This window comes from Anabrus simplex, chromosome X, assembly GCF_040414725.1.
Source record: "Anabrus simplex isolate iqAnaSimp1 chromosome X, ASM4041472v1, whole genome shotgun sequence".
Classification (NCBI taxonomy): Eukaryota; Metazoa; Arthropoda; class Insecta; order Orthoptera; family Tettigoniidae; genus Anabrus; species Anabrus simplex.
Window position 1 is genome coordinate 165,805,724 of NC_090279.1, and position 13,889 is coordinate 165,819,612.

A 13,889-nucleotide genomic window follows, 5' to 3' on the forward strand; every position below is an offset into this window, starting at 1 on the left:
AGAAACCAATATAACGTTAGCAATATTAAATTGTTTACAGAAATTCTGCTAGATGACTGTCAGTAAGTTCAGTTTATGAAATAATCTGGTGTGATATTAAACCAATTGAACATCAACTTTTTTAGAATTCCAGGGGAGGAAGTGCCCCCTTTTGCCCCCTTGCGGGCGCCCATGCCCTTTTCCATTCGTATGTCACCGAAACCTTTGATGTGATAGTGCGAAGTTACTAGGATAAAACAAAGCAGTCGCCAGTGAGATAGAGGAGAGTGTATCTACACGACGCCACAAAAGATGATTACCGCAACAATAGTCGAAACGTCTGGACGAAATGAGAGGAGTAGATCACGACATAATAGCCCGGAAGATTTTTATTATACTGACACCGGCCGTGAAAGCCTTCATACTTTGAAAACAAAGTCTGTCTTTCACTAAAATAAATATAACTGGATTAAATATTCTTACATTTTACGAGATAACTACATTGACCTTCATCAAGGCATGTGAAGGTTTTCTTCTGACAGTGAGGATAGAAATTCTTCAAAGAATGTGGAAGTCATGTTAATATTATCCACGAGCTCCTACATACTACTATGCTCGAGATAGAGCTTCGCCGAAATAACTTCAACAGGGAAGACGGCTTCAAGTTATCAAATACACGGAGACCTGTACTCCAGAAATACATGCATAACACCACCGTGACACAACGCGGCGCACTCCAGAGGGCGGTGAATCAGTAACTTCCTTCCCAACCACAGCAGCACAACGCGTCGATCCGTGATTCCAGTATATAGGAGGCCGTATATTGTCGTGACTTGCACGTTCTTTGAAGAATTTCTTTGCTCACTGTCGGAGGCAGACTTTCACATGCCCTGATGAAGGCCAATTCAATTTGGCGGAAAGCTCGGCTTTGTTTGGAAAATCAGTCCATCCGTTCTACTGGACCGATTTGGTTCATTTCTATTTTATTTTATCCGGAATTACCTGACGGTGAATCACGAGACATTGATAGGTCTCTGAATTGAGACAACTTTGAGTAACCATAAAATCAAATCATAAAATGATCACTCCAAAAATTGCAGGCGAAGGGTTACCCTGAACAGCAATATATTCTGCACTTTTCGGGTTGTTAAGCGACTAACACTCTCATTAATATTCTGATAAACGTGATTTTCATCCTTAGTAATGTGATTTCGACGACATTAAAGATATATAGACTGCTAAACATACTCGTTACAGCGCCCCTGGTTGAAGCACAGCGAACTAACTTTTGCCTACAACTGTCATGGCGGCTGCCACTTCTTGGTCTTGACAGTTAGCCGTTATCAGTTCAATGAATTGATGAGATTATACGTCATTGAAAATTAAACATATATTTAAGAATAAACACGACATTTTCAAACATGCTTAATGTTGCATTGATGTTATAATGAAATAAGCGCAGAGAATATGGTGAGCATTTGCTTGGTTAAAACGAGAATTACGTGTATAGAAGAATGGATAATTCGGCGTCATGCACTAACAATAAAGTCATTCACTACAGAAAGACATGTTAAACGTACAGCAGTTCATTGAGGAATTCACACGCGTAGAGAAAGATACCCTGCCTTTCATGACATACCTTCAGTGTCATTCTGGTATAATTTTTGAATTTTGCTTCTTTATCTGGTTTGTTACGTTTTATGCTTTTTGCTACTTATGGCTACTTTCTAAGAACTGCTGTGCGACATGCAGCACATACGTCCGTTGGTTGCGGTGTAGAATATCTCTACGGCATCCTCTGCCTGTCGTAAGGGGCCACTAAATGGGGTAACCCCAGATTCTAAAGTTGAGAACACCTGACCCCCAGTTGACTGTAACATACCTTCCACATACGGTATCCTACCAGCTTTACCACTTTAATATTTCTACCGGACTTCTCTTGGTCAAACATCGCCTGATTTCATTCGACTGAATTCATAGCCTACATTTATTTATGTATTTATTTATTTATTTATTTATTTATTTATTTATTTATTTATTTATTTATTTATTTATTTATTTTAACCTTGCACACCTTCTCAAAGACCGTACTCCATCACACAACTTCTGCAGATCCTTTCTATGGCAGATTCAGAGGAAATAAGCATATGTTTTGCCTACAAGTGTCATGGCTGCCAGTGATTCAAGAAGATTCAAAGATGGCCATCAGATTAGCAGTCTATATTTTTAATGTCGTTGTGTGATTTCATGCAGCCATATTTGATTACTACCTGTCAAGCCAGAGTGTGAATAATCATGGAATAATACTAATCTCTGCTAGATGCTCTTTGATTCTCTGACCTTCCTCAGCTTCTGAATATACCCAACAGATGGCAGAACGTTCCTAATAACTTACATGCTGCTAAGAGAAGACAGTCTACGTACGTAGAGATGGGAAGGTCTCAAGTCGACCATTAATAAAGCGCAGGGACAAACTCTTGAAAAAAATGGGCAGTCAGCTTACCAGAACCAGTATTCAACTGCGGGCAATCATATGTTGCACTACCTCGAACAAGATCATTTGAAAATGTTTACGGCCGAATGGTCGAAGCACAGAGAATATTGTATAGAAAGAATTGTTACAAACCACATTACGAATGAATCAGTTATTATGTACCAGTATTAAATGTTCATAAAATTATTGAAAAGGGCAGGTGAAACAGTATGACTGACCTATTTATGATGGATGCTTGGGAGCAGCGTTGGTCCACTGGCATTTAATTAATTAATTTTAATACAATCAGCCAAGAAAACCTACGTTCATTAATTTGTCTTTCACTCATTGAATCACGTTGTTACATAATTTCCTGTCATTCATTAATATATTTCCTTCCCATTAGCATCTCATTCGCATGTCATCTGGCAGGTTCTTCACCCCCATCCACGAGATGCCTGATAACATAAATACGTACCTTCTTCAGGACGCTCAGATTCACATGGAGGGCAAGTTCAGTCTTCAGTTTGTCTGGTAAGAGTCCCAGCGCAGTATTTATATCTCCTCCACCTTGGATACGGCCCCTGAAACAAAAGAAAATGTAATTCCACCAATACAAACTTGAGCATTTTGTATCCATAACAGAACGGTGGATAATTTGTTAAGATTGAAGCCACCTTTTCCAGTGTCCACTTAGTTAAATGTAACCTAAAGGCTTTTCAGTCTCTCGAACACAAGTTTAGTATAAGATATAACACAAAAACATACCTGTAAAAAGTACTCTACTACTAAACAAATAATGACATGTTTCGTTCTACAAGAACATCTTCAGGTTCTATGAAATCACTTGAATCATGCATATATAGGTACAGTATTGTTTACGATGTGTAAACTTGTCAATGATTGAGAGTTTGGTGATAATATGAACAAGTAATAACAATGATTGTATTAGTACTCAACCAAGCCTTCAAGTCTCAGTGAGGGTTTGATATATAAACCTTATTTTTCAATTTTTTCCATAAATAAGAATCGCAAACTGCAAGATCTGGAGATCTTGCGGGCTACAATGGCTTACTAATTACCCTGTTGTCAAAAATATCCTCAATTAAACTTAATGATTCGTTAGCCGTATGCGCGTTTGCCGAGTCTTCCTGGAAATATCCAGACTGGCATTCATTATCTGTCAATTGTTAAAAAAGGTACGAGATTGTCATTCCTATACCTCTGCCCAGTGATAGTGGTTTAAAAAACTATAGGCCCTATTATCCTGTCAGCAGTTACTGCCGCCAACACACCTAATTTCACACTCTAGATCAGGGCCTCTCAAACGCCCAAAATCTCACGCGTGCAAATCGAGGTGCAGAGACTCCATGCACTGTGCATCGGTCCGACTCGGCTCAACTCGGCTTGACTCGGATGGTGTAGTGTGCTGAGAACGACGAAGACAACAACATAATAATCGAGCAACCTGTTTCGAAGAAAGCAAAGACTTCCGAAAGTCCATTTCAATCGAACTGGGAACTTTCGTATTATTTTGTCAGTCGTGACGATAAAGCCAAATGCCTAATCCGTGGGACAATAATTATGTGATAAATTAATCAAAAAGATCTATTTTCCAGTACAAAGGCTTTGCTCAAATTCTACGAGAATTTGTCGATTTTCCTAAGCTGCATCGAGAAGCAGCTAAGATTATTTCTATGTTTGGTTCCTGTACGAAAACTAGATTGCGTGCGAGTAGGCGTATTTCTGATTGTATTTTAAAGAAGGCTCTCAGAATTGCTGTCAGCCGGTCCCTTGTTCCAGGCATAACTGGTATCATTGCAAAGATAAAGGAAAAGAAGAGCTAAAGAAGATAAATTGTCTGCTCAAACCAAATGGAAAGAAGAGTGTTTTAACGCCGGTAACATTGTTCCATACAAGAGTGTCACCGCTCACCGCACATAAACATTTCGCAGTGAGGGGAGAATCAGCGGGGAAGGTGGAGAAGGCGAAGACAGGCCGAACGGGTGAGACAGGTGTAGGTCGTCTCCTGCACCTTGCGCTTTGCAATGCACGGGCGCATGCACCCTGAGAGGACCTGCTCTAGATGAACTCAAACAAAAATATCACGAATGAAATTGAGGCTATGTCGGTAGATGAACTGATGCTTATGAATGAATATTTCTTTAGATGAAGCCAGAAATGCGTAGTTGCAGGTGGAGGACATTTTCAACATCTTCTGTGACAAGGTGAGAAATTATTTTACTTCGATTATGCGTTATTGTGTGTGCTTGTTATTTACATACGCTTCATACGGGCGCTCTCCCGGCCCCAAGCTCAGCGAGTTGCCATGTGCTTGTCTGACCGTCAGCTCGCCCATCTACCCGGTGCGCTGCGCCAGTGACCGGCCGGCCCCACTTTGAGTGAAAGACCCTGTAGTATACTAGTGGAATGCCGAAGAGGGGCGGGAAGGGAAGAGAAGGGGCTTCTTCTTGTGAGCAAATAGAGTCAGTAGCTAAACAAATCGGTTCTTTGTCAGTACATATTCCTACCGTTCGTGCGCAAAGTCAATTATGCCGCTGAAAATTCTTAACTGAAGTTTGCGACAAGAAGAAGAGAAACGCGGGAGAATGTTCAGAGTTCTTAGCAAAGCTGAGAACAGAAATAATAAAACACAAGGTCAGTATAGACGGGAGTTGTTGAAACTACAACAACAAATACCAGATGCAATAAAAGTGTTGTAGCGGACGGTCAAGAGAATTTTAACCGAGTAAGTTTGCCATGCGTTTATAGTCGCGCAGCTGTGAGCTTGGACTCTGGAGGTAGTGGGTTCGAATCCCAATGTTGGCAGCCCTAAAGATGTTATTCCGTGGTTTCCCATTTTCACACCAGGCAAATGCTATGGCTGTACTTTAAACCTAATTAGTTCCAGGAGAAAATGTAAAGATGAGGTCTAAAAGTGCCAGGCTGTTTTAATGGAAAATGTAGGCTTTCGGGATAGGAAAAGAATGTAACTCTTCTGTTTTAAAAATATGAAAGCGGAACTTAATCAGGAAGTGCAAAACATAGTCATCTAAATTCAGGATAACTTTCAGATCATGATGAAGTTTATTCCTCACGTTATTAATTAATTAAAATAATTTATTAATGAAAATAAAATTTAGAAAAGTTGGTAATTCCTATTATCACACTCTTAAAAAGGGAGTAAAACCGAACACTGGAGGGCACACATGCAAGAAACAAGAACCCAGAGTGCAGACCCCCACTCCTCGATTTGGAGCAATAGCGCTGTCTCTCTCTTTCTCCACGCCTGTCTCCCTCTTCCTCACTTGCTCCGTAGCGCTCCAAATCCGAGCCGAGTTGAGCCGAGCTTAGCCGAGTAGCCCAGAGACGAAGCGTTCGTCCGAGCCGTGCCGAGTGGGACCGATGCACTGTGCAAAGGAACTCTGCGCCTAAATTTTCACGCGTGAGATTTTGGGTGATTGAGAGGCTCTCATCTAGCATATTGAAACGAACACTAACAATGGCAATCACACAAGTAAAGACAATTAAATAATGACAGTGAAAATAAAAGGCTATATATTTAATGAGTGGCGAGTAAATTTGTGACCTGTCGGACTTCGTGGACGTTGATTCCGATCGTTCTGAGGAATCAAGTGCTGATTTCGCCTCACACAATGAATTATCTGCGCGGAATATGACTGTATAACCAAGCAAGTGATAGTGATCATGTTGATACTAATGAAATGTCGTATGGCTTTTAGTGCCGGGATATCCCAGGACGGGTTCGGCTCGCCAGGTGCAGGTCTTTCTATTTGACACCCGTAGGTGACCTGCGTGTCGTGATGAGGATGAAATGATGATGAAGACAATGATGGCCCTCGTGCCATTGGGATTAAACCGATTAAGGTTAAAATCCCCGACCCCGCCGGGAATCGAACCCGGGACCCTCTGAACTGAAGGCCAGTACGCTGACCGTTCAGCCAACGAGTCGGACGTTTATACTAATAGTGATAGGGAAGAAAGGAAGGACAATCCTGCACAGTTAGCACAACATTTCGTGGACTCATTAGTTCTTTAATTTCCTCTGTCTTACACAACTCTTTTTACACTTCGACGCCATGCTTTTACGAGAGTCGCGCGTAAACAAGTCAAGGAAATTTAAGGATCGCTCGCGATTATTTCAGAGCAACACTGACAAGTTTCGTTCATTTTAGAGGATCGCTCACAGCGACGACGGCACCAAGAAGGTTAATTAAGGCCACAGCCGCTACCTTCCCAATCCTAGCCTTTTCCCATCCCTCCGTTGCCAGAAACCTCCGAAGTGTTAGTGTGACTTTAAACATGCCGCAAAGAAGAATTAGTAGAACAGAGACTGCGAAAGACTGAAGAAACTTCATTTGGTACACACACGGAAAGGAAAAAAATGAAATGTATGACTTTTAGTGCCGGGAGGGTCCGACAAGTTCGGCTTGCCGGATGCAGGTCTTTTCATTTGACTCCCGTAGGCGACCTGCGCGTCGTGATGAGGATGAAATTGTGATGAAGACGACGCGCACACCCAGCCCCCGTGCCAGCGAAATTAACCAATTATAGTTAAAATTCCCGACCCTGCCGGGAATCGAACCAGGACCCCTGTGACCACAGGCCAGCATGCTAACCATTTAGCCATGAACCCGGGCCACGGAAAGGGAAAAAGCGTGTAACGGGTTTTTAAGGTTTCGACGCACAATCCATGAATTTTACATTTTTCAGAAAACAACTCCATCAATATCTAATTACCACCTGTGTCAGGAGAGAAGATTGGTTTCCTTTTTTATTTTATTTTTTGCTATTTTGCTTTACGTCGCACCGACACAGATAGGTCTTATGGCGACGATGGGACAGGAAAGGCTTAGGAATGGGAAGGAAGCGGCCGTGGCCTTCATTAAGGTACAGCCCCAGCATTTGCCTGGTGTGGAAATGGGAAACCACGGAAAATCATCTTCAGGGCTGCCGACAGTGGGATTCGAACCCAGTATCTCCCGGATGCGAGTTCACAGCTGCGCGCTCCTAACTGCATGGCCAACTCGCCCGGTGATTGGTTTCCAAGAAGGCTCTATCAGTTTGAGAAGTATTGAATAAGAGTTATTAACTGGCAGAAGATTAGAAATGAGTCCACCTCTGTGATGTAGTGGTTAGTGTGATTAGCTGCCATCCCCGGAGATCCGCGTTCGATACTAGGCTCTGCCACGAAATTTGAAAAGTGGTACGAGGGCTGGAATGGGGTCCACTCAGCCTCGAGATGTCAAATGAGTACAGGTGGGTTCGATTTCCACCTCAGCCATCTTGGAAGTGGTTTTCCGTGGTTTCCCACTTCTCCTCCAGGCAAATGCCGGGATGGTACCTAACTTTAGGCCACGGCGGCTACCTTCCCTCTTTCTTGTCTATCCCTTCCAATCCTCCCATCTTCCCACAAGGTCCCTGTTCAGCATAGCAGGTGAGGCCGCCTGCTCGAGGTACTGGTCATCCTCCCCATTTATATCCCCCGACCCAGAGTCTGAAGATCCAGAACTCTGCCCTTGAGGCGGTAGAGGTGGGATCCCTCGCTGAGTCCGAGGGAGAAGCCAACCCTAGAGGGTAAGCAGATTAAGAAGAAGGTTTTAACTGGCAGAAGATTAGAAATAATAGAAGGGTATTAACTGAGGTCGCATATACGGCGAAAGTCCTGTACCAGGCCTCTCTCTGGAGGCCACACGCCATGACACGACGGTGGTTATCTTGTGAATAAATTTGTGAGGGAATTGCTGCGGAAATCTTTTTATTTATTCATTCTGACACCAGTACGTGTTTGCCAAAGGACACAGAATAACTCATCAGTTCTTTGAAAAAACATAGTTGAATTGTTGGTTTCGTAAAAGAAATATCAATGTACTAAAAAAATATGATTTTTGCTGCCGGGAGGTAATTAAATGCTATGTTTTCAATACAAGAGAGTCTCCGTGGCTGAGGCGGCAGCGGGCCGGCCTTCCACCGCTGGGTTCCGTGGTTCAAAACCCGCTCACTCTATGTGATGTTTGTGCTGGACAAAGCGAAGCTGGGAGAGTTTTTTCTCCGGGTACTCCAGTTTTCCCTGTCATATTTAATTCCAGCAACACTCTCCAATATCATTTCATTTAATGATGTCAGTCATTAATCATTGACCCGGAGGAGTGCGACAGGCTTTGGCAGCCGGCACAATTCCTAACCTCGCCGCCAGATGGAGCTTTATCCATTCCATTCCTCACCCGGTCGAATGACTGGGAACATGCTGTGGATTTTCTTTTCTTTTCCATAGAAATAGTTTCGCATTGTTGTCACAGTAAAATGAAATGTCGTATGGCTTTTAGTGCCGGGATATCCCAGGACGGGTTCGGCTCGCCAGGTGCAGATCTTTCTATTTGACTCCCGTAGGCGACCTGCGCGTCATGATGGGGATGAAATGATGATGAAGACAACACATACACCCAGCCATACACCAATTAAGGTTAAAATCCCCCCCGGCCGGGAATCGAACCCGGGACCCTCTGAACCGAAGGCCAGTACGTTGACCGTTCAGCCAACGAGTCGGACGTTGTCACAGTGAATCTTACAATCGTGGTAACAATTTTGTCTTGAATATTTCTGTCCAGTCGACCATTCGGCAACATTTCTGGGGATGGCTCCTCTAGCACCCAGAACAGTTCTCTTACTCGAATGTTCCTGACGCTGCAGGCTCTCTGGAAGTAGGGTATTGTTGGTTAGAAACAACGTGAATTGGGTATATGAGCGTTAGAATGTTGGTCATACTGATAGGTCTGTCTGTTACGTCATCAGCCCAGAGACTGATTGGATCCTCAAACAGCACCACCAAAGGCTATGCAGTTATAGGAAAACCACAAGAACCAATGGCACTACCTAAATGAGGCGTACTAGGCAAGACTAGGAGTGAGGTAGTTTGCCGTTGCTTTCCTCACTGGGCCAGGCAGTGCTATTGTAGCACGACTGACCCAATGAGCAACACCTTTCATAACACTCAGACGCACTGTTTGTGCTCTGAATGGCACTACTCAGCACGACCCACACCCCAGCAGCTTCCATATTGTCACAGCCATGGGTGAGACTGGGACTTCAGTGGAAGCTACACTTTGCTCTGGCCTGTGCTAAGAGATGGATGCAAAAGTACTGCATCCATCAAGAAATGACAGCAGGCAGACTGATAGGTAATTTGAAAAAATATACATCGATACCCTGCCTTTGCTGGCAGGACCTAGTGTTTACAGTGCACTATGTCTTCTGGTATGGGCTAGAGCAATCTTGGTACTTTCATTGATCTGTCTCTGTCTTACACTTGGCTTTGGCAATATGAATGTGACTGAGGTATGAGTGATGCTAATAATGCCATTCCTTCTGCAGCCAGTCTCTGGCATGAATGGTGGGAAAATTTTGATCATAGGGTCGGTTGGTGCATGCATTTCAGTGGGCTTGGCAGACTGATATGTAATAGCAACGTCTGGCTCGGTGAGGAAAGCAACGGGAAACTACCTCTCTCCTCATTTCCCTAGTACGCCTCTTCAATGATGCCTAGGCCATCTATGATAGCTGAGGGCGGAGCTGTTGAGGATGCAACCAGCCTTCGGGCTGAAGACTGAACATACATACATACATACACGTCGATATCTCACACCATTCTCATTTTCTCACCTGCTGAAGTTAGCCAATCAGGTCGCTTGCTAAATCTGCATGTGGCTTATGACCGGCTTGAGAGCGCCTATAGAGGAAATAAACTTCTCCTGGGGAGCGACTTGAACGAGGACCTCCCTGCTGATAGGCTCGGCCCACTGCAAGCACGCAGCTGTATGTTGGCTGAAACCCGCGGTGTGTTAGTGTTCGATGCTCATTTCTCGGCATTACTCTCAAGCCCGGCCAAGCAACGTGCAGATTTCGCACCACCGCCTCGCAAAGCCTATTTGAATTCGCCCGCGAAACGATCTGATTGGCTAACTTTAACACATGATAAAATGACAATGGCGCGGGATATAGACGTAATTGTTTCAAATTTTCTATCAGTATGACCAACCCTCTAACGCTGACAGACCGAGTTCACGCTGTTTCGGACCACATGTATATCTTCTTTTCCTTTATCTACGTCTTCTGCCTGGGAAAGAGAGTGTTCAAACCTTAGCGTAGGTTCAAAGATTCCTGCTTTGTTTTGTCTCCGATTGTTGGCAATTATATCAACACTACACCCCCTACCACACAAACATGTGGAGCACGATCTTGCGTGTCATTCCTCCACCGGGCGCTGAGGTAAGCGAGGAGACTCCAATTTGTTTTGAGACAATAATAAAACTGTATTGAATTGACTATCTGTGTGTCTTTCATTTGAACCCGAATTGCGCTGGGTGACATTGTCACCAAAAATCTGCGCGACAATCGCTTACCTGCCCACACTCGTAATTATCCGCCCTCAATGTTTCCTTTGTAGCATCAATTTATGGATTATTTTCATCACGTATATCATGAATACCTCATCTAATGTCACAGTTATTCAGAATGTAATTTGACAGCATCTCCCTCATGCAAACACCCACACTTCTATGAATGTCTATCTGTTTATTTTTCCTTCAAAAATATTTCCGCAAACTAGCTGTGTATGTGTGTGGTTTAACGCTGGGCTTAGCATAATGTCAAACAAAGTCTACGCTCAAACAAGACTAACACGCTCCTCAGTGTTTAATTTTGTGGCTCTCAAGAGAGACGATATGTAATACAGAGCAGTCCACACAGGGTACACACAAAGCTTTGTATTCTACTGAATTAATAATACTATCAAAAACAGGTCACTATGGGATTAAAAACGTTCACGTGTACACACAGTATGGAGCACAGGAAATGTACAAACGTCCATTTTGATATAAATATGTTTTATGGTTATATGAAAATTTATGTCACGAAATTATTGATACAAAAACACGCGATGTTACCTAGAAATCGTGCAGGCTGTAATATGAAGTATCCATGGATGGCCATGACTGGAAAGAAGAGGGTTACACTCAACAATAACATGTGTAAGGGTTCAGATCAATACGCTTTCGTTTCCGAAAATAAAAAGGTCAAATACCATGACGCACGAAGTGGAGCTGGTAGAGCACTAAAGGCGACCAATTTTACTTAAACATGTCAGATCCGCAACCTAATACAACCCGTGAAAATAAAGTTCCCTGAATAAAGTCGGAACGGTCGATACGGCAACACTGGCGACACACAACGCAGCACCTGCGTAACAGCAGGTTTTGACCACCTGCTCCCAACGTTGTTCAGTTGAGCATCGTGTGTGTGTGGCGTGTAAGACCTGTTTGACACAGTGCGTGTTTAGTGCGTTGGTTGTGAACTGCGAACAGGAACATGAAACGACCAAAAGATCGATATACATTCTTGTTTTAAGCTTCGCAAGACACCGAAAGAAACGCATGCGATGCTGGTACGTGTTTATGAAGATCAAGCACTGTCCTTGAAGCGTGTGTACGAGCGGTTCGCCCGTTTCGAGGAGGCCGGGTAAAGCATCAAACTAGCTTTGAAAGGAAAGAGATATGCCGATATTCCTGACATCCAACAAAACGTGACGAGACTTTTGAACACCATCCCAAAGGAAGTCTTCTTGCAAAGTTTCCAGGACATGTATCGCCGATCTCAGCAGTGCATAGTTATGGGAGGGGACTATTTCGCCGTCAGTGACGAAAACATTGAGAAGGTGAGGGCATTAATCACGAACGATCGGCGATTAACTGTGATAGCGGATGAACTGCAGATTAACCGTGAATCCGTGCGACAAATCGTTACCCATAAGTTAGGGAAGAGTAAAACGTGTTCTCGTCTTGTGCCACATCACTTGACAGACGATCATAAGCAGGCACGTTTAGAAGCTTCACAGGATTTTGTTGAAATGGCGGATGCGACACCAAATTTCTTGAACTGTATTGCTACTGAGGATGAAACCTGGTGTATCAGGTACGACCGTGAAACGAAATGGCAAAGCATGGAATGGCGTTTTCCGAGATCCCCTCGTCGGGAAAAAGATGAGAGCTGAAAATTCACGCATCAAACTCGCTTTGAAAGAGATATGACGATATTCCTGACATCCAACGAAACGTGACGAGGCTTTTGAACACCATCCCAAAGGAAGCCTTCTTGCAAAGTTTCCAGGACATGTATCGCCGATCTCAGCAGTGCATAATTATAGGAGGGGACTATTTGAAAGGACGGTAAGGTCACTGTCGTGCATTGTTCATCTATGTTGATAGTACAGGACTATTCACCGAACTTTATTGTCACAGGTTGTAATTTACGAAAAATTGATGAATCCCCAATTCCAATACAACGCATATATATACTTGGAGAGTTAAATCATAGTCAACCTGAGTGGTGGTTGAGTGGTCACCGTGCTTGTCTACGAATCTAGAACACGTGAATTCGAGTCTCATCGCAGCTATATTTCTTGTACAAAACAAATTAATATTTGAGGGTACGTGAAGATAAAAATGCGCACAAACATCTTTGGGTGTTCACACAGAGCTGACAGTGGATTAAAAAATTCCGATATATAGGCCTAAGTTGCTCCTCAGTCGGTCAATATATTAACAGAAGCTAAGTTAGCCTGTACATTATGTCGCCTCCTTGGTTCATTGAGGAATTTTATGTTACACGTGCGACTGTAAACAGCGCCATACGGTTAGTCAATTAACCACTCCGCGGTAACAGCATCAACCACTGCCACGGACTACGCGATACGTGCTGCCATCTTTGGGATTTGGAAAGAACTTTTAAAGGGGGCATTGGAAGTGGGACAGCGGTTCGTAATCCACTGCCTGCTCGATAAGAACCAGCCATCGGATGCATATCGAGCAGGTAGTGCCGTGATCACTAAGGCCAGGATTTTTATGCAGTAACAGGTTAGATTGCAAACTAATTTGGTTAGTAGGAAGTGTCGGCCACCCGCTCTTCCATAATGTAGCAAGAGTAATATATATTACAGGGGTTCTGATGGGGCCGTACCCCTAATGTTTATGCAAACCCCGTAGCATAGTCGCTGCGAAGGTCGTCTATACTTGTTACTCGCTCCAGGAAGTTTGCACTCTAACCTATTAACGGATAAAAATCCGGGCTGTAGTAATCACACAGAAAACTGTGGTCATATTCGCCGTATTCACAGCATTGCCCCTTCAAGCTCTAGCTATGTAATACGCCGAACGTGGTTGTGATGGGTTGGCGTGGCGCGTGATTCAAATGGAAACGGAAAGTGAATCGGCACTTACAACTTCTGTAAATACGTTCTCAACGTACAGAAATCTTGTTCTCATTACACAATATCGTGCAAATTTCAAGAGTTTTGGGATTGCCAGGGTGTTCGCGTGCTCGTGCGATCATTAGGACGATACACCCCTGATTTTACCTGAAATTA

General features: G+C 43.5%; 1 protein-coding gene across 1 annotated transcript in view; it reads right to left on the bottom strand.

Moving 5' to 3' along the window:
- The window catches only part of LOC136886748 (uncharacterized), a 595,319-nt gene that overhangs the window by 55,793 nt on the left and 525,637 nt on the right, over positions 1-13,889 (bottom strand). Inside the window, exon 11 of the mRNA XM_068230940.1 lies at positions 2,931-3,036. Coding sequence (XP_068087041.1) covers positions 2,931-3,036 — 106 coding nt within the window. The remainder of the gene's footprint in view (positions 1-2,930; positions 3,037-13,889) is intronic.